The following is a 19,828-nucleotide window of genomic DNA, read 5'->3' on the forward strand; positions in this document are numbered from 1 at the left end:
CTTTTCGATCTTTGATCTCCCAGTCAAACTCTTGAAGCAGGAGTACCCAACGAATAAGTCTTGATTTGGACTCCTTCTTTGCCAAAAGGTATTTCAAAACTGCATGGTCAGAGAAAACCGTTACTTTTGATCCTAACAAATATGATCTAAATTTCTCAAAAGCAAAAACAATGGCTAAAAGCTCCTTTTTAGTGGTAGTGTAGTTATATTGAGCTGGCGACATCGTTTTTGAAGTATAGTAAATGACATGGCTACACTTCCCACTTCTCTGACCGAGTACAACTCCCACTGCTTATTGACTGGCATCACACATAAGCTCGAAAGATAAGCTCCAGTCTGGAGGCTGAATGATTGGTGCTGTGGTCAACATATTCTTTAGCGTATCAAAAGACAGCTTACACGCCTCTCCAAAATCGAACGTAACTTCCTTTTGAAGTAGTTGAGATAGTGGTTGTGCGATTCGTGAGAAATCCTTTATGAAACGTCTGTAGAACCCTGCATGACCAAGAAAACTATGAATCTCTTTGACATTAGCGGGGCAAGGCAAGCTATTAATCAAATCAACTTTTGCCTTGTCGACCTCAATACCCCTAGATGAAACGACATGCCCCAAGACAATACCTTCCTTGACCATAAAATGACACTTTTCATAATTAAGGACCAAATTTGTGTCAATGCACCGCTGTAAGACTTTTGTTAAGTGATGCAAGCATTGATCAAAAGAATCACCATAAACCGTGAAATCGTCCATGAATATTTTAATGCAATTTTCAATCATATCAGAAAAAATACTCATCATGCATTTTTGAAATGTTTCTGGAGCATTACACAACCCAAAAGGCATACGACAATAAGCAAAAGTGTCAAAAGGGCAAGTAAAAGTCGTTTTTGCTGATCCTCTTGGGCAACAGTGATTTGAGAATACCCAGAGTAGCCATCTAGAAAGCAAAAGAAACACTTACCTGCCAATCTTTCAAGCATCTCATCGATGAATGGTAATGGAAAGTGATCTTTCCTTGTTGCCGCATTCAACTTCCTAAAGTCGATACACATTCTCCATCCATTTTGGAGTTTCATTGGCACCAACTCGTTCTTCTCATTCCTCACAAGGGTGATGCCGGTCTTCTTAGGGACGACATGAACTGGACTCACCCATTCACCATCGGAGATAGGAAAAATTGTTCCTAACTCTAAAAGCTTGAGAATCTCATTTATCACCACCTCTTTCATGGCTGGGTTGAGCTTTCTCTGCCGTTCTCTCACCGGTTTTGCTTCTGACTCAAGGAGAATATGATGTATGCAAATGGATGGATTGATACCTTTAATACCTGCCAACGTCCATCTGATTGCTGGTTTATACTCCCGCAAAACCCTTAGGAGTTTTTTCTCTTGTACCACGGTCAGATCATTTGCGATGATGATCGGCAGGGTGTTGTGATCTACAAGGTAGGCATACTTCAAATGTTTCGGCAATTCCTTCAATTCCAACCCGGGTGCCTATTCCACAAAAGGTAAAATTCTCTCATTAGAAGTAGGCAATGGTAGGACTGAGTTTACTGACCTGTCGGGAAGCACAGGAAATGAGTGTAGTGACATAATGGCTTCTATAGTGTCCTCCTCATCCTCACTTTCCACGTCTGAATTCGTCTTGCTTTGTTGTAGCATGAATTTCAGCTTGTCCTCCATAGGATTCTGCTCAAGGTGATCTTGGACAATGGAATTAGTGACACCAACATAGTTAATAGACTCAGTATCATTCGGGTATTTCATTCCATCAAAAATATTAAACATAATCATTTCCCCGTCAAACTCTACAGACAGGGTACCTTCATACACATCTATCTTGGTTCTAACCGTACTCATGAATGGTCTACTCAGAAGGAGTACAGTTGAGTTAACTGAGTTATCATCATTCATGTTAACAATGTAAAAATCAGCAGGGAAGATAAACTCATTAACTTTTACCAGAACATCTTCAACTACACCTTCAGGGTAAACATTGGACCTATCCGCTAGTTGAATTACTACCCTTGTATCATTTAGAGGCCCTAGGTTCAAAGTTTTAAATATTGACAAGGGCATAACATTAATAGATGCACCTAGATCAAGCATACCCTTTTCTATCCTTTTTTGCCTATGATGCATGGTATCGTGAACATACCCGGATCCTTGCACTTTTGTGGCAATTTCCTTTGGAGGACTGCCGACACGTTCTCACCTACCCTTACCTTGTCTTGGAGATTCAATTTGTTCCGGTTAGTGCACAACCCCTTCAGAAATCTTGCATATTTTGGCAATTGCCTAATCGTCTCAAGCAATGGAATGTTGATTTCCACTTTCCGGAAAGTGTCCAAAATCTCATTCTCCAACTCCTCTTTCTTTGCCTTAGCAAACCTGCCAGGAAAAGGAGAATTTATGTCAAAGGCCTTAGGAATGGGCGATGGACTGCTTACCTTTTCTCTCTCAAGTTTCTCGGACACTTGTTCATCTTCATCTCCTGTTGTTTCCGATTTGGATGATTGTACCTCCTTCCCACTTCGTAAAAGCATTGCACTTGCATTCTCCTTTGGATTGGGGATTACCTGAGACGATAGCTTTCCTTTACCATTCTCAAAGCTACTCAATGAAGACGCCAATTGTGACATTTGTGCCTCCAAGGTCCTAATGCTTGAGCGTGTCTCTTGTTGAAATCTCTGTTGGTCTTGTTGCATTCTCTGTTGGTCCTGCTGAAATCTCTGTTGGTCCTGCCGCATTTGACAAGTGCTGTTAGCCAGTGATTTAACCATGTCCTCCAGGGACATACCCGAATCAGATGCGGATGGTTGTGGAATTGGTTGTCTTTGCTAGAATGGTTGTTGGAAACCCAAAGATTTCTGAGCGTAGCTAAAGTTGGGGTGGTTCCGCCACCCTGGGTTGTATGTGGGTGTATAGGGATCATTTCTCCTTTGAGGAGGTCTAGACATACCTCCCATGGCACTAGCTTGCTCGTATGGGTCTTCTTGAAGGGTCGGACACATGTCGGTCACATGTTCGGAAGCAGCACATATCCCACATGCTTTCACTGCTTGTACTTGCCCTACTGCCATCTGACGAACCAGAGCCATTAGTTCAGTCAACTTATTTGCCAAGTCAGAATGATTCACCTCATTGACACTCCTAGTCATGCCCTCAGATCGGACTCCAAACTGTTGATAATTTTCGGCCATGTTCGATATCAGTAGTTTCGCTTCATCTGTCGTCTTATTCACTAGAGCTCCTCCACTAGCTGCATCGACCATGCTCCTATCCATGGGTAGAAGTCCCTCGTAGAAATATTGGATCAACAGTTGGTTAGGAATTTGATGGTGTGGGCAACTAGCACACAGTTGTTTGAAACGCTCCCAATATTCGTAAAGAGTCTCTCCATTTGCCTGTCTGATTCCACATATCTCTTTTCTGATATTGGCTGCCCTAGACGCGGGGAAGAACTTCTCCAGGAATTGCCGTTTTAATCTTTCCCAGGTGGTGATGGACCCCGATGGCAAGTAGAACAACCAATCCTTAGCCTTGTTCGCTAGGGAAAATGGAAACGCACATAATTTGACTTGCTCCTCAGTGACCCCCTGAGGTCTCATGGTTGAACACACTACATGGAATTCCTTCAAGTGCTTGTGTGGGTCCTCACCTGCAATACCACGAAATGTAGGCAATAAGTGAATCAGCCCAGATTTTAGTTCAAAAGCCTCCTCCGTGTCAGTGTAAGTGATACACAGAGGCTGTTGGTTAACATTTGGGGTTGCAAGCTCCCTCAAGGTTCTTTGGGCTGCCATTGTTTCGTTGGGTCCAGGCAGATTTGTTTCCAGTTGGACTGATGAATCCCCAAAGTCAAAGTCCCGTTCAACTCCAGAGGGCTGCTGAAGTTTGTTGTTTTAGCAACTTAGTCTCCTTCGTTAGCCTCCTTGTTGTTTTCTCAATCTCTGGGTCAAACTCGAGTCTTCTTGTATGGGAAGATCGAGGCATAAAACAGGGCTAAGCTAGCCTGTGCAATAAATCACTTCAAGCATTAGGTCCCCGGTAGTGGCGCCAGAATTTGGTGGCTGTCAAACTACCAAAAATAAAATTTATATGAGACCTATTACCAAAACTGAATGAGTGTAGTGGTGAGTAGGGTCGTTTCCTCAGGGAACCGGTAGATTTATTACACACAGGTCATTGGGGGATTTTTGAAAAAGAGAGAGATAAATGAAACAAATTAAAGACACAAGATTACTAAATAAACAATTGCAATAAATGCTATAACTCAAGAATGAAATAAACAATTAATTGACACAACCTAGTCAAGGAGATAATCTCAGCACCGGTTCACACAATTGATCATAAACACCTGAATTAATTCACACGTCGTAAATAAATTGGTTCTAGCAATTTAGCAACCGCCAAACTCCCAATCTCTTTTTAATTTTATAGTAGTCCAGAGATGCTCGTAAACTACCCTCTTGTAAAATAGATAACCCTAGAGACGCTCGAAGGATTTAATCTAATTAAAGCTTTAGGAATTAGAGAGACCCAATTCTAGTTAACAAACACACATGCGGGTTCATTTAAACTAGATTAATTATTCCTACGACCCAGATTAGACTGCTTGCGAGGCAATAAAATTGGTACCATTTGCCACTAATTTAAGACATTCAAGTGATACGCACCCCTGTCGTAATTGGCAATATATTATTTAGACAATTGAACAACTGGCCATATCGATCCAATAAATCCAAACAATAATTGGTTGTTTAAACAAAGAATAATTAAATACTCACAAACGTGGAATTTAGAATAAACAAAACGATCTCACAATTATTTGTGCTTCGGGTCTTGATTACTCCTCAACTAGATAAAAAGACTTAGCCTGATCTCATGCTATCCATGCGATAGAAAAACTTGAAAGTGATTTTGTTGTTCAAGAAGTAAAAACTGCGGCCCCTAGTCTACTAACTTGCGTTCGGAAGAAAAGAAAACCAAAGAGAAAAGTCAACAAGATTCCAAAGATGTCTTCCTAGTTTGTTGCTGTCTTCTTTTTAAAGTCCTCGCTACCGCCCCCTTGCTTTTCGATTTGGAATTTGTTTCTCCCAAGGATTGCTTCCTTATTTCTCTCATCAATTGTTGCCAAAAGTCTTCTTTGAAAAGGCTTCCTAATCCCACATAGGTCAAAAGATGTCTCCCGATAATAATGGTAGTTCCAGGGATTAGGCCCGTGATCCGGCTTTTTCACGTAGCTCTGCGTTATCTGGCGTGGGCACGCCAGAGAGTGTCTGGTCTTTTGGAATTTGCTCCCTTTTTGTCACTTTCAACACCACTTTCTTGCAAATAGCACAAATACCAAATATGGACAGAAATCCAGTGTTTTGCACAATAGTGACCAAAATTAAGACCAAATAACAGCGAATAAAACGCACAATTATCTCCCTATCAATGCTGACAATGAGCATGGAACAACTGCTCTTCTTGCAATCACCGCCGAATGCCTCATCATATGTGCCGTCTCGCTGCTGATCATCACGGAATGTCTCCTTGGCACCTGACATGCTGTCATGCTACCATCCCCACGCCTTTCTATGCTAGCCTTCATGCTCAGTCAAGCTGTCATCAACTCCTTTTTCAATATCTTCAACCATTACTTTCTTTCCTTTATTTGGTGATGGTTGCTCCACTAAAGTCTCCACTTTATCCATTTTCAGCTTCTCCTTTGGGTTCCATTTCTGAGTTTGTTTAGGCTTAAAAGGACCCTATAGGTGGGATGCCCAAAATTTTCACAATGCATGCATTTAGGTGGGATCCACATATACACCACTTCATGATACCTCGAATTTTTCATTTCATCTACAAATGGAATCTGCTTAGGTAATGAGCAATGCACATCAATTTCTACACACAATCTAGCATAAGACAATCAAAATTGAGTAGTTGTAGGCTTGTTAGTATACAATGGTTCACCAACAAAACTAGCCAGCTTACTTAGAGTTTTAGCTGAATAATAGTGCAATTTCAGATCAGGTAACTTAATCCAAATTGGCACAATTTTCATCTCATCCTTTGCTAAATCCAGTTCAGGAGTCCAAGGATTCAGGAATAGTATTTTTCTCATAAATGGCCACGAAGCTTGACCCAACACCTAATTTTAGCGTCTTCAGATTCAAAGTGAAATATAAACAGTCCATATTTCAGAAGAGTACAATTCACCTTATCAAATTGTTGCCATTTTGATTCAGCAAATTTCCTCACAATCTGATAAGAAGGAGCTGATCCTAGAACAAACCCAACTACTGCATTTTTCCACTTCAGAATCTCTTCTTCCACATCCACCATATCAATTTTGACATTCAATTGTTCCTTCAATGGAGTTAAATATGCTAATCGCAACCCATCGTGAACATTGGCTTGATCACAAACCACTTGTGCCTATGATTTTGCTTTCGCATCCGATTCAAAACCATTTTGCATGCAATCAGCCCATGAAACATGCTTCGCAGATCCATCACGTATTTACATGCTTCTCGATGTAGACCCAATTAGTGGATTAGATAACCCAGCCACATCTGAGCTTAGTCGTGTGAGAACTTAGAAATCTAAGCTCTCGTGAAGGCGCGGGAAACAATAAAAGTCACCCCATGCGGATAGAAATCCTACCACGCCTTAAACCAAGCCAAGCTTCACTTGACCTCAATCAAGCTATGAAACAAAGAGGAACTAAAAACTAATAAAACTAAAAAAGTTGTTGAAAAAACTGCTGGAGAGAAGTTACACTCTATTTAATTGTCACTCGGTAAATCAATTTCAAGTAATTGATAGGGTGTAAAATGTAGTGCATTTGTATATATAAGTTGCCAGTTAATTATGTTATTTGAGCTTTATCTTGAGTGAAAACTATTTAATTTTGTTCTTATATTGTTCTAATAGGTGAAAAGCTAGAGAGAAAATGGACTAAAAATATGGCCTGAAGAATCAATGGAAGAGGAAAAAGTCAAAAGAAAGGGGTTTGGCGAGATTGACATGTTTCAATTTTTGGCAATAACTTTAGCTACACCAATTGGATTGAGATGATTCTAGATTCACTTTAAAGCTAAGAGAACAATCTGCAATTTTATGGAGACATCAAAGTTGGGTTCTCACGTTTTCATAGTTAAAAGTCCAAATTACTGAAATATAGTTGCAATGCGATACTATTGCGATCAAGTCACAGTATTTTATGCATATCTCAACGTCCAGAACTCTAAATGACTTGATTGGCATTAGAAAGCTAATTCAAAGGGATACAACTTGTACGTTTTAATTAAGAGCTGATTTGGCCTATTTGATGGTGTTTTTGGGATTCAAATATGATCCATGCTCGAATCTGTATCAATCTATTGACAGATCCATGACCAGCATTGGACATCACCAAGGACTTCACACTGGACATCTTCAAATTCTTTTGTGTTTTGATTTTAGCCCAATGACCGGTGCCAAACGTTATGTTGGTCATCATCGGAATAATGGGCGAAAATGTGATTTTTCAACTCTAATAAATTCTATTCAAGAAACCATAAATAGGGGTTCTTTCAGTCGTTTTTAGGGGAGAAAAACAATAGGTTAGCATTAGTTCATCCTTTTTATATCTTCTTTTCTTGACAGATCAAGAAGAAAGAGTTGAAGAATCAAAGAGAAAGAGCAAGACGGAGATCGAAGCAAGAGCCATTGAGAAATTTTCTTTACTTTTATCTCCTTATTTGTATCTTTTCCCTGAATTCTTGGTTTTAATTATGAATATGTTGAACTAAATTATATCTAGGGTTAGTGCTTTATGAAGGAGTTTTTGATTATTTATCTTAGTTAAATTCTTAACTTTTACCTTGATTTATCTATCTTGATTTAATAGGGGATTGATCAGTTGAGGGTATTTGGGTCATTGCTCAGTCTACAGAGCTCCAAATTTGATGATTCATGAGCCATTGAAAGCTAACACAAAGGTGTACAGCCTTTATGTTTTGTACAAGAACTAGTTCAGCCTCCATCATCCAGAAAATATCAGTTGAAATTGGTACAAAAACAGAGAGAAATGATGAAGACTGACAAAAAATGAGCAAACCTGCAATAAGGTAAAATGGGGGGTACAATACGCGAGGTAGGTCAGGTTTTTGGGGCCATGTATTCTTGTTTTTGGCTGCAACTTGTTCTGCACCTTATGCTTTGTTCACACAAGTTTTTTGACCAATTTTTCTGCAAGAAATCCGGCTAGAAATCAGCAAACAAGTGTGGAATCTTTTAGAAACAACTTTTGAGAGTTTCAAGAGCCAACTTTGCCAACTAGAAATAACTCATTTGTGGCTTGAATATCTCTATAAATAAAAGCCTTGGAGAACATTTTAACAATTTTGGAAGGCTAGAGAAACTCCATAAAAATGTAATCTTCACTAGTTTTTCTTAGTTCATTAGTATAGTATAGTTAGAGTAGTTTATCCATCTTGTACTTATAGTTAGATTTGGATAAAGATTTAAAGAACAAAGATGGAGAGTGAGAGCTCATGTGATAAGGGTGACTTCTCTCCTAACACTTTCTCTTTTGTATTTGATTTTATGTTTAGTTATAATACAAATTTGGTGTTTATCTTTATGTTTTGCTAAAGTTTATGCCTAGAGTTATGGATGAACTTTCTATATCTTGTTTGTGATATTTATTTGGTTATTTCATAATATTATTTTGAGCAAGTTATTTATCACTTTTGCTTATCTAATCATGATTAACCTTTCATTAATTGTGATAATCTTAAGTATTAAATTTGCAATGAGAATTGAAATTTAAGACTAGTTCAAGGAATCGATAAATCTAGAGAGTTCGCTCATGAGAATAGAGGAGCACCTTTGTGGCTTTGGTGACTTGTTTTATGTAATTTCATAGAAAAATGAGTTTGTAACTAATTTCATAACCACGAGAGTAGCAATGACTTAGTTACAAGTATAGTTGATTCACTATGAGCGTAGGTTTCACATGTATTAGAAATTACGCCATAACTAACTAAGATAATAGCATTCACGATGTTGACCAAGTTGAAGTCGTTCTCGAGCGGTTTGTTTAGTCAAATGAGTCAAGTATCGATCACGTTTAGTTAAGCTTTATAACTCATCAAGCCTTATCAAGTAGGCTTGAGGTTGGTCGAGCCAAAACAAGTCGAATTTGAACATCTCAGAAACCTTAACAAATCAAACTCAAACTATAGAATTTCAAACTCGACCGAGTCCGGCTCGATCTTGATAGTGCTATATCAAGTCAAGTGCAAGTTCGAGCATAGCACTGCTTAGAATCGATTTGACTCATTTGCACCTCTATGCTAGCATGTATTAGAAAATAAAACAGAAAAGATAATTTCAAAAAAAAAAAAGACATACTCTTAGGCATATTAGAGAGGAGATAGAATAGGCAATGGGATGTTTTGGTCCTATGTTTCTTTGGTTCTTTGATTGAAGTTGAAGAAAAGAGAAGACAGAGAAAAAACTAAAGAGCGGAGAAATTGGGCCAATTGTCTTTTGAATTCTCAAGAAAATTGAATGGACCAATTGTCCTTTTGAATTCTCAAGAAAATGGAATATAGTATAAGTATCAAACACACATGAAAAACAATAAATTCAAGAAATAGAGAAGGCACCCTGGGGACAAAAGTATTTGTACTGTAATACTAGTCCCACAATTATTTTCCACTGAATTTTGCATTCATTGTTAAACTTTGTAATTGAAAGAATTTGTTTTGTAGTCAAGGATAATTGGAGATTTTATTGAGGCTTGGAAATTGATCCAAGTAAAAATTGTACAGTAACACCTAGGCCTTGAAATTTTACTTTTGAAATTATTACTTGTTTCTTCGTCCTACAACATTCAAAGATAGAAAACGAATCCTGGATTATTGCAGTGGTAATCTGATCAATGACAAAGTGTAATGGTTTTGCAGTAGTAGTCTGATCAATAAAAGCATGTCTACATGTAATCTTGCAAAATAATTTTCAATCCATACTTTGTTAAGACTTGAAAAGGGAAAATAAAAGTATTGACTATGATAGTATTTAACTAAGCATGCATCATTAAGTTTCTAAAGAAAATAAGCATTTATCCATGAATAAGAAACTTTTTTCCTATTCTTCATTATTTTCTAAAAATTTCACCAATAGTTTCTTTCCCTTCTTGGTTAATAAGAAAATTTCCTATACTTAAATAGGGAATTTTCATCAAAAGCTTTTCAAAATAATTCCTTGGAATTATTGTGACGCCCCCACTTCTCCCTAAGGCGAACCAGAGGGTATCTGCGGGACGTCTGCCCAGCTCTCGCCAGGACTCAAGCAGTATCCATTCGAGTTTAAAGCAAAATCATTCAATAACACTAGATAAGTAAGAAAGTGCAGAAAACTTCCAAACTTAACAATATACATAACGCTTATCCAATCATTACATTAAATTCCCAAAAAGTACATCAATACCCAAAATATACTACAACCGGGTACATCAAATATTCAAACCATATAGTAGGTTTCTGAAGTACAACCAGTAAGAGGTCTAACCCAAAATATATTAAAACCCTAAGCCAGAAGTATATCAAAAGAGTTCCTCCAAATACCATTCCATGCCAAATCCTGTTAAGAAAAACAAATCTACAGGGTGAGCAAAACGCTCGTGAGGCCAAGAACACACATGCAATCACATAGTCCAAACAACAAGCCTAATTAACAGGTCAAATAATAAAGTACAAGTAATTGCCAAATCAAATGAAATGTAAACAGAAAAAATTCAAGGATATGGTAGCTCTCAGGAGCTAAGTTCCACTTGCATTGCCAGGGTTATTCGTATACCTTCCCGCGATGACTCTCCGTCAACCGGGTTGGTATTTCCAATCCGTAGTTCTCCACTTACTTCCCTCCATCCATCATTTCACCCCCTCGGATCCGTAACCAACAGGCATGTAAAGGCTATACTATACCAGTATGCCTAGCAAGATCTCAAAAGATCAAGCTTCAGGTCCCAAAATTTACCAAGTTCTCCCGACCAAGACCTCACGATTGGCTGCGAGATTACGAGGTATAACCATTGGGTTTTGGGCGTCCCCACAAGTCAGGTTTTCAGAAACAAATCAAGTTTTAGTCGATGAGATTTCTCTACACTCGACTTTAGGTCATGTACATGTAAAATCCATCAATTTCATGTAATTCATGTAGCAGGTCATGTATTGATCCAGGTAAAGGAGATAAAGTGCGGTAAAGTACACACTTTTCCCAACAAGTACAATTCAAGTAACAATAGGTTCAAGTAGAGTTCACGTAGGCAACAAATCTCAAGCGAAGTGCAAGTAAACATGCACTTGGCACTCACCAATACAAGTAATGAGGAAGAAATGTCCCTCGGAACTTTAGGCGTTCACTGTAGGATCCTCTTGAAGGTTCTCGTGTGTGCCTGAGCAAATAATAATGGACTATCATTCACAAACCCCTACTATTAAAGAAGATCGTACCATAGTACAATCTTAGAAAGTCTAGTGAAACGAGCCTAAATTATCCTAAATCGAGGCTCTCTAGTGGGGTTTCAAAGTACAAGAGAAATTTAGTTTCATCTTGGAAATCGAGTGTAAATCATTCAGGTAATATCGAAGGAATAAGGAGTACTTGAAAACTCCATTTCCTTGGAATTCGGAAAATTTCAGTTTTGATATGATACATTAGGAAAATCGTATCTCACGTTTTACAAGTCGAAAATTGGAAAACTTGGTACCGTTGGAAACCTCTTCCAAGGTACTAAAAGTTCCTAGAATACACTTTTCTAAGATTCCAAATGGAAAACATTCAAAACAAGCTCAAAGTCTCTGTTTTGGTTCCTAAGGCAGATTTAGGTTGGTTTTTGGCCAACTTTGAAAATTCAGCAAAATTCACCTGATTGGAACTAGCTTTTGACATTTGGAATTCTTTTAGAGTCGCAATCCAAATTTACAGCAAAACAAGTGGAATGAGAAACGGAGTTTTGAGTACTAAGATATGGCAACTCGAAGTTACCAAAATTTCCTTGTGAAACATAGGTTTTTCAAACTCAAGTCATGAACTTTGGTAATTTATTTGAGCCATGAAATGGTCTCGGAATAACACCATAATTAGTAGTATAATACTACCATACAAGGGTTGTCTCTCTACCAAATTTCATGGAGAAATAACTTCGGAATGGTGGTCAACCAAACAACCAAAGTTTCGAAAATCCTAAGGCAAAACTGTCTTGAGCTTTTTGTTTTCCATTCCAACCATTTGGCCAAGGAAAAATCCTTCAAAACGTGATTCATTTGTATAGGAAAAGCCTAAGGAACATTCATGGTACATTTGGTAGGTGTTTTAACTCCAAAAACTCAATTGGCAAGTCCATACCAAGTCTAACATTAATTCTGCCCAAGATTAAGGGTTTTCAAAGACAGAGCAGGTTTCGTATTTTGATCACAAATCACTCAATTCAACTCGGAATTGAGCATGGTTGGTGGCGTTGGAAAATACATTCATAAAGCTATAATTTCACAGAAGAAATCATTTTGAAATTCAGCACATAACTAGCTCAAATTCGAGCCTCAAGTTGTAACTTCTGAACTTCATTCCAGGAAAATAGAGAAACAGGACAGTCATCTTTAAACGGTTAGTACGGGGTACTCGGGTGGAATTAGGGGTTGAATTTTATACCAAATGAAAGCTGGGAATGTCTAGTTTCCAGTGCCGCAAACGGCACTCGATTCCGATATCGGAGCAATAAATTATAGCCGAAACAAACTGGCTGTCTAGTAGTGACGGGAATCATTTCCCAGTTTTGGCAGATTCTAAAACTCAACATGCACTCACCCAAATCCCGTAAAATTTTGAGGAAACTTTAAACATAACCTATATTTCATGTTTTCATCAGAATCAAGTCAATTGGACTTCAAGAAAATACACTAAAATGCATGAAATTAGCAGGGCAGAATCGGCAACATCACATGCAGCTCCTCATTTGATTTCCTTTTCATTTTTGCCACTTAACTCTACTAAATTAGCACTTAATCAATACAATCAGCATCCAATCCTAGCTAATCAGATCATCCAAGTCATTGTGGGATTTCATAGAGCCCACTCACCAATTTCTCAACAATTTAAAGCTGCCCATGAGAATTCAAGAGCTCATGAGTGTAATTTAGCTTCCATAAACCAAGAATTAAGTAGTGGATCATTACTTACTTTCTTAGAGAGCCAAGACAGAGATTTTTTGTCACTTTGAGCTGGAGAAAAACCGTGTGAGTTAGCTCTATTCCTAGCTGATCTTGATCACCAAATGATTTGAGAGTTGCATGTGAAATTTGGAGGAAATTGAGCAAGGAATTGAGGAGAGAGGGTGGAGGAATTTTCTGGTTTAGCTTTCCCTTGGCTGCTCGGCTGTTTGTGCGTAGGAGAGGAATGAAATGCAGATGATATGAGCTTCTAATGGTAAGCTTATACGTGTGGCTCAATTGCACTTAAGCTGTCCACTAACTTAGTGCACATCCGCGTCCTTTTCGGCTCGATTACTCGCGAGTTTATTTCACTAGTGCACTAAACCTCTAATACACTTGCATTCATATTATTATTATTCACTCTTAATAGTCCCAAAATAATGGCCTAAGGTTCCTCAATTACTCGCGTGCGTAAAATGCGTATTTCCAATTTAAGCGCGAGATAATGAAATTTCTAAGAAATTCCTATAACGGTAATATAATTAACTAACCTTTGAACACTTAAATATAAAAATACCTATTTTGAGATTAATGCACAAGTCTCCAATTTTTCCAAGCTAATTGTATTCTCGAATTGATTATTTATTCCAGTCGCGTATTTACTATTTTCACTAAACGAGCTTCCAAAAAATTAATTTTTGAAACAAGTCACTTTAAAAATATAATGAAACTATAATTCCATATATTTAGGTCTAATAAGGATAGAAAATAATATTCGGGGAAAAAATCCAAATAGATAATTAATTGAGCCAAAATTAGGGGTTTAAAAAATAATAATTTTACGAGTCCTCACGTTCATTGAGTATTAATTCTTCAATTAACCTTTCTTAATCTATTATTGATCGTTCTTAATTCTCCAATATTAATACACTCCCGATTCAAGTATAGCCTAGAAAAACGTGCACCCGTCGTTCCGGACTAAACAAACTTTCGAAAAGCGAATTTTTCAACAAAACGCTTTAAAAATATAAAGAGGCGTCATTCCATATAAATGGATTTAAAATGGTCGAAATAAATAATTCGGAGAAAATGAGTGAATAATCATTTAAATATTCCAGTAATATTCTATAAGAATAAGAAAATTTTCGAGTCCTCACAATTATGATCAACAAAAAAAAATTCTTCTTCCATTCTTCATTTAGTTTTCTAAAGCATTGCCGTATAAATTTCAATAATCAAATAATTTCCTTTCAATTTTGATATTTTATTTATTCAAAAATTAAAAGAAATGTAATTCTATGAAATATGTATATTTCTAAACTAGAAACACAAGGTTCATAATATGTAATTAGTTTCAGCTATATTGAAAATGGGTTTATGTTTACAAGCACAAGTCATTAAAATATGAGTAAATTTTATATACACTGACAGTGTATACACTATCACTGTTTAATTCATGATATTTGTGCAAAAGTTAAATTTCAAATTCAAATTTTGCATAGTTGTCATTCATCCAACGTTAATAGTGTATACACTGTCAGTATATGAAATATTAATCCTTAAAATATATGGTCAAGGTATCATCAAATCTGAAATCGTACTTTTATTATAGTACAACTATAAATTAGAAAACCAATCCATAGCATTAATGACATATATTCAGGACGTCTTTGGCAAATGGAGTTTTCTGGCAATGAACTAATCCAATATTCTATATCTATAATTGTGCATTCATGAATACAGGCTGAACAAAGCAGAAAAAGTTACAATTTAAATGGTGGAATTTGGTGGCCAGTGTCACAAGTTACTTCCAATTATCACTGCAATAATTTCCAAGCCTCATTTAACGTACTATCACGAATGAAATCAGTTTCCAATTATCACCTGTCATGTGGGTTGCTTCTAGTCATCACCTATAACAATTTCCAAACCTCATTTGGCACACTATCATGAACGAAAACTATCAAAATTGATGAAAAAATTAAGCTGTAAAATTCAATTTCTCTTGATTGTCTCCACCATCTCTTGATTCAATTTCTCTTTTATTTAATGGGTAATTATCACTTTACCCCCTTAATATTTCGTGCCACTATTAGTTTCTCCTTTAACATTACTTTTTAGTCACTTTACTCCTAAAGCTAACAGTCAAATTTAATGTAATTTGTTATTTCAACTGAAAAGACCTATTTAGCCTTTAAAATTATTATCAATTTACCCCCATAAGTATAGCCTTATTATCAATTTACTCCCTAGTTATTTTTTAAACAATATATCCCACCACTAAATCAGCTTAGTAAGTTAAAAAATTTTGAAGAAAGTACCCTCCCTTCTGTATAATGAAAATAAAAAAAAATTTTGAGTGACTCTTCTCAATTTTATTACCAAGAAATAAAAAAGTCAAAGGATTAATTTCTTTCTTTTCGGTAATCTTATTAATATTGAAAAAAATAGAAACATTGGGAAGGATGGAGGAGAGAGAGAGAGAGCTTAATTCTTTTTTTTTCAGAAAAATAGAAATAAGAAAGAATTCGATATTTTTTATTATTTTAAAATTACTTTACTTTTCTGTTTACCACCCAATTCTAATCATAATCCCAATAATGTTAAAGTAATACAATAATATTAGATTCTTCCTTATTTTCTTTCTTTACAAAATCTAATTTTCTGTCACTTTCTCTCCTATCTCTTTTTCTTTTTCTAATATTAATAAGTGTGAAAAAAGAAATTTGAGAAAATCCTTTTATTTTTTACGTTTCTGTAACTCTTAGAGTAAAAAAGGAAAAATAACCCCTTCAACTTTTATTTTTAATTATATATAAAAAGAGTAAATATATTTAAAAATTTTTGAACATACATGTTAGGTTAACGATGGGGTATAATGTCTAGAAAATAATGTTAGAAAATAAGGTGAATGTATCACTATAATTTAAAGGGATAAAATGATAATAACAGTGTAATACTATAAAATAAATGGATATTTTTGTCCAAAATTTATTAGCATACTGAATTGAATTACTTATGGAGTGAAATGAATAAAAGATAACGTTATGGCATAAAATGATAGTAATGACATAGTTGAAAGGGAATAAAGTGATAGTAACCTTTATATAACTGCTTTACTGTGACGACCCCACGTCCCCCTAAAGCGTACCCCAGGGTTTGACGGACCGCTTGCCCAACTCTTGCCAGGACTCATTCACTCTTAACAAATAAAATAAGATATAACCTCAAGAATAAGTGAAATAACAGTTCCCAAACTTGGAACGTGTACTTACATTCATATCTTTCCCAAACATTCATACAATTCCAAATATAACAAAAGTTGTGAATTCCAGATACATTTAACCCTAACCGAGCATTAGCGCGAGTACAATCGCAAAATTTCAAAAATTAGACTATTCTAGTCTGTACCAGTCTCACGCCTCGCTCGTACCCCCTGTAAGGAAAACAAATGGCTTGGAATGAGTTAAAAGCCCAGTGAGGTTCCCAAACAAGTAATCAGGTATAGAAATCTGCGAAACATTACATTTAACAATTTGCACATTTTGCATAGTAATATCCAGTCATTCAAGAAATAAACACTCAATCATTGGAAGGATACGTGCTCACTTGGAGCCATTCATTCATTCATTCGCCAATCATTTTCCTTATCCCTCCGACATTAGAAAACATTTACAAGTGAAAACTCCTCCAATGTTCTTGACATTCATTTATTCATTTCATTTCCCACTACTAGCCAATTCATTGGCTAGTCTCCACCAATCTTCGTGGTCATACTCGAGTATACCGAAACACTGTCCCAGGGTCACCAACCGCCCGACCGAGTCCGCTTCTGGCTCGAGTCGGCTGGCAACGAAGGGCAAGGGCGCAATTCAGCCAAAAGGCTTACATTCATGCACAAGTAGTATTCAATCATTGAAAATTCACTTTTGCTTGGGTCGAGTGTGATAAAGTACACATTCGCCTATCGAAAATCCATTTAGTAATCCTTAGAAAGCATTTAACATTCAAGCAAACATTCACAAATAGTCACATAGTCACTTATTGTACAGACACACAAGGAACACTCACCAAAGATTTAGTGCTTGTCAAAATCACATTCAGGTGTAACTCCTTGGTTGGAGTCCAAATCTGTGATACAATATCATTTAAAAGCTTGAAATCAACTAGGGTTCGAAACTTAAGAGTTTCGCTTTAAACAAATCAAGTAAATGAAACTCGTTTACATAGAATTCATGTTACGTATCAAACTCTAGAAAATTCATGCTCGCTCTTTTGGTGTTGCTAAAGAAGCAACTAAAACTTTGGAATTCGCATTTAAGTCCAAAAGACGAGGAAAACATATTCCGAGTGGTCACTACTTTCATTTTTCCAAGGGTACGAGTTTCGGCCAAATTTCAGCTTATATACCTTTACGAAAGAAAACTCGAATACCATGGACAATCCAAGTTCAATTTGACCTCAAATCTTCGTTCAAGTCGCAAGTACACACGCTTAATCCTCGAGTGAAATTTGGGCGGCATGCCCTTTGTATTTAGCTATTTTCCAGCCATTTATGACTTCATTATTTTCCTCTACTCATCCCAAATTCACATATAAGCAATCTTAATACAAAAGTCCTTCACTAGGTTCAATGTCATCCCAATACAAGGCAATTCTAGCAATGCAACTATCAAAATCAAAGCTGGAAATTAGTATTAAAGAAGAATAACTAAGTAACAGGTTTGACATCTTCCGGCGTTTTGGTCACAGCTGCTGAAGCTACGCTTATCGGTTTGGGGTATACTTTATACCGTTTCGAAGATAAGACAGAGAACTACAAGTCTTATGAAGACATCGACAGCCATTTCGTTCATTTTCAAGGTCAAAAGGTGCAATCTCAGAGAAAACAGAAAACTGTCCGCGAAACAGTGCATTTGGCAGTCAGGGGTAATTTTGTTATTTCACCCGCTACAGTGCTCAGATTGAGCTGAAATTTTACAGAAAACTATATAACTCCATTCCCTACAACTTTCATGTTTTGACCTAGGCCTGATTCAGCCTCTAACATGGACGAATTAAACAGGTCAGAACAGAACAACTTGGTTTCAAATTTCTGGAATTTGGACTTTTACTCTAGAAATTCATATCTAACAAGTACTCTTTCATCGAAACCATCAACTACTAGCTCAATAATATCAATTAATAGTTAGATAACCATAATCAAGGCTGAAAATGTAAACCCTAACTATAATTCCATCATAACATGCACAACTCACTAATTAACCGTCAAAACCCAAGATTAAGAGTTTCTATCCAAACTTTAGCAAGATTAAGAAGAGAAAAAGCAAAGACAGCTATGGTACCTTCCAAAAAGTGCTTGTAGGTGAGAACTACACCCCTCTCTTCCACAACTTCTACCACACAAAACTTCCTAAGTACTAAAATGAAAGTTTAATCGGTTTGGATTGGGTGATTTAACTCAAACAAGGATGAATTCAAGGTTGAAGTTGAAGCTTTCTCTCTTGTTTTTCCCTGTCCTCAATTTTGGCCAACCAAGAAGAAAATAAAGAAGAAATGAAGCAAAATTGGCCAAGAAGAAAGATAAGAAGAAAGAAACTTGTCTTAGTCAAACAACCGTTGGATTGCCGACACTTGTCGCTCAAGATCTTTCTTTGTTTTTGTTTTCTTTTCTTCCTTTTCCTTAGTCAATAATGGTGGCTGACTTATGGGTTAATTAAGGGCTAATTAGCTCAATTAAAAACAAGAAGATTAAGGTAATAAAGTAATATTCAAGTGGTGCACTCATTCGGTAGTAAACGGTGCACGTCGGTTCGAGCCGTTTTTTCTTAACTCGCACGTACTAGGGTTTTAACTTATGATTCACTAACTTATTATTATTACTTCTAATCACACACTTTCTCTTATCTAAAACTCACTCTTAATCACCAAATTGAGTACACACTCCACGCTGATTATTCACTCTACCAAAAGACGCAAAAACCCTAATTTACGACAACAAGAAAACGAAAGGAAAAACCCTTGATTCTATGTTTAATTGCAATTATTGAGGGGGTGAATGAGTAGTAAAGATATTGTAAAATAATGGATTTCAAATAAAAGGGAATTTTTTAAAGAAAATATGAGGGATTTTACAAGTTCTCACAATCACACTACCAAAATGCACAAAAAAAAAACACTCCAAAACCCTAGTATGGACAAAAACCCTAACTTATGCCCTTCCTTTAGAAAAATCATAACTTGAGTTATAAATATAAAAAATTCATACAACTTGCTCGTTAAAAATTAGACTTCAAATACTAATAATCTTTAGAAGACACCTCAAAGAGATTTAGTTCATAAGTTGGTCCAAATTGAGCCATAATCTACTACAACATTCCTATGTTTACTTGTGCAGGGCAGAATTTTCAGTCAACTTTGCCAATTTCCTAGAATTTATAGACATTGAATCAAACTCTAAATTTTACTCCGTATGAAGCTCTATGAGTCTAGTTTCAAACGCAACAAACGGAACTCAATTCTGACTTTCCTATACGAAGTTATAGCCAATTTCCTAAAGTTGCGCAGAGCCTCCTGCGAAAATTTCTAGATTTTCTAACAACTTGAGATTATGAAACTTTTCTTAACGA

At 36.4% G+C, this 19,828-nt stretch overlaps 2 protein-coding genes, 1 long non-coding RNA gene and 1 other non-coding gene across 4 annotated transcripts; 1 reads left to right on the forward strand and 3 right to left on the reverse strand.

Moving 5' to 3' along the window:
• Positions 1–292: 292 nt before the first annotated feature.
• Positions 293–2,801, reverse strand: LOC140011403 (uncharacterized). The gene is made up of 4 exons (XM_072060199.1): positions 2,162–2,801; positions 1,558–2,048; positions 963–1,497; positions 293–816 (listed from the first exon to the last, which is right to left on the reverse strand). Exons 1-4 carry the CDS (start codon positions 2,799–2,801, stop codon positions 293–295), a joined length of 2,190 nt encoding a protein of 729 aa, XP_071916300.1.
• A 42-nt stretch (positions 2,802–2,843) lies between these two features.
• On the reverse strand, positions 2,844–3,809 carry LOC113700913 (uncharacterized). Its single transcript, XM_027221341.2, has one exon. It carries the CDS (start codon positions 3,807–3,809, stop codon positions 2,844–2,846), a length of 966 nt encoding a protein of 321 aa, XP_027077142.1.
• On the forward strand, positions 3,337–3,443 carry LOC113702590 (small nucleolar RNA R71). The gene has a single exon (XR_003451226.1). It is a non-coding gene; the product is annotated as a small nucleolar RNA R71 (small nucleolar RNA).
• Positions 3,810–10,384: 6,575 nt separating the features above from the next.
• On the reverse strand, positions 10,385–13,458 carry LOC140011481 (uncharacterized). Its single transcript, XR_011818655.1, has 2 exons — positions 13,228–13,458; positions 10,385–10,629 (listed from the first exon to the last, which is right to left on the reverse strand). It is a non-coding gene; the product is annotated as an uncharacterized lncRNA (long non-coding RNA).
• Positions 13,459–19,828: the final 6,370 nt, after the last annotated feature.

This window comes from Coffea arabica, chromosome 7e (assembly GCF_036785885.1).
Source record: "Coffea arabica cultivar ET-39 chromosome 7e, Coffea Arabica ET-39 HiFi, whole genome shotgun sequence".
NCBI classification, from domain to species: Eukaryota; Viridiplantae; Streptophyta; class Magnoliopsida; order Gentianales; family Rubiaceae; genus Coffea; species Coffea arabica.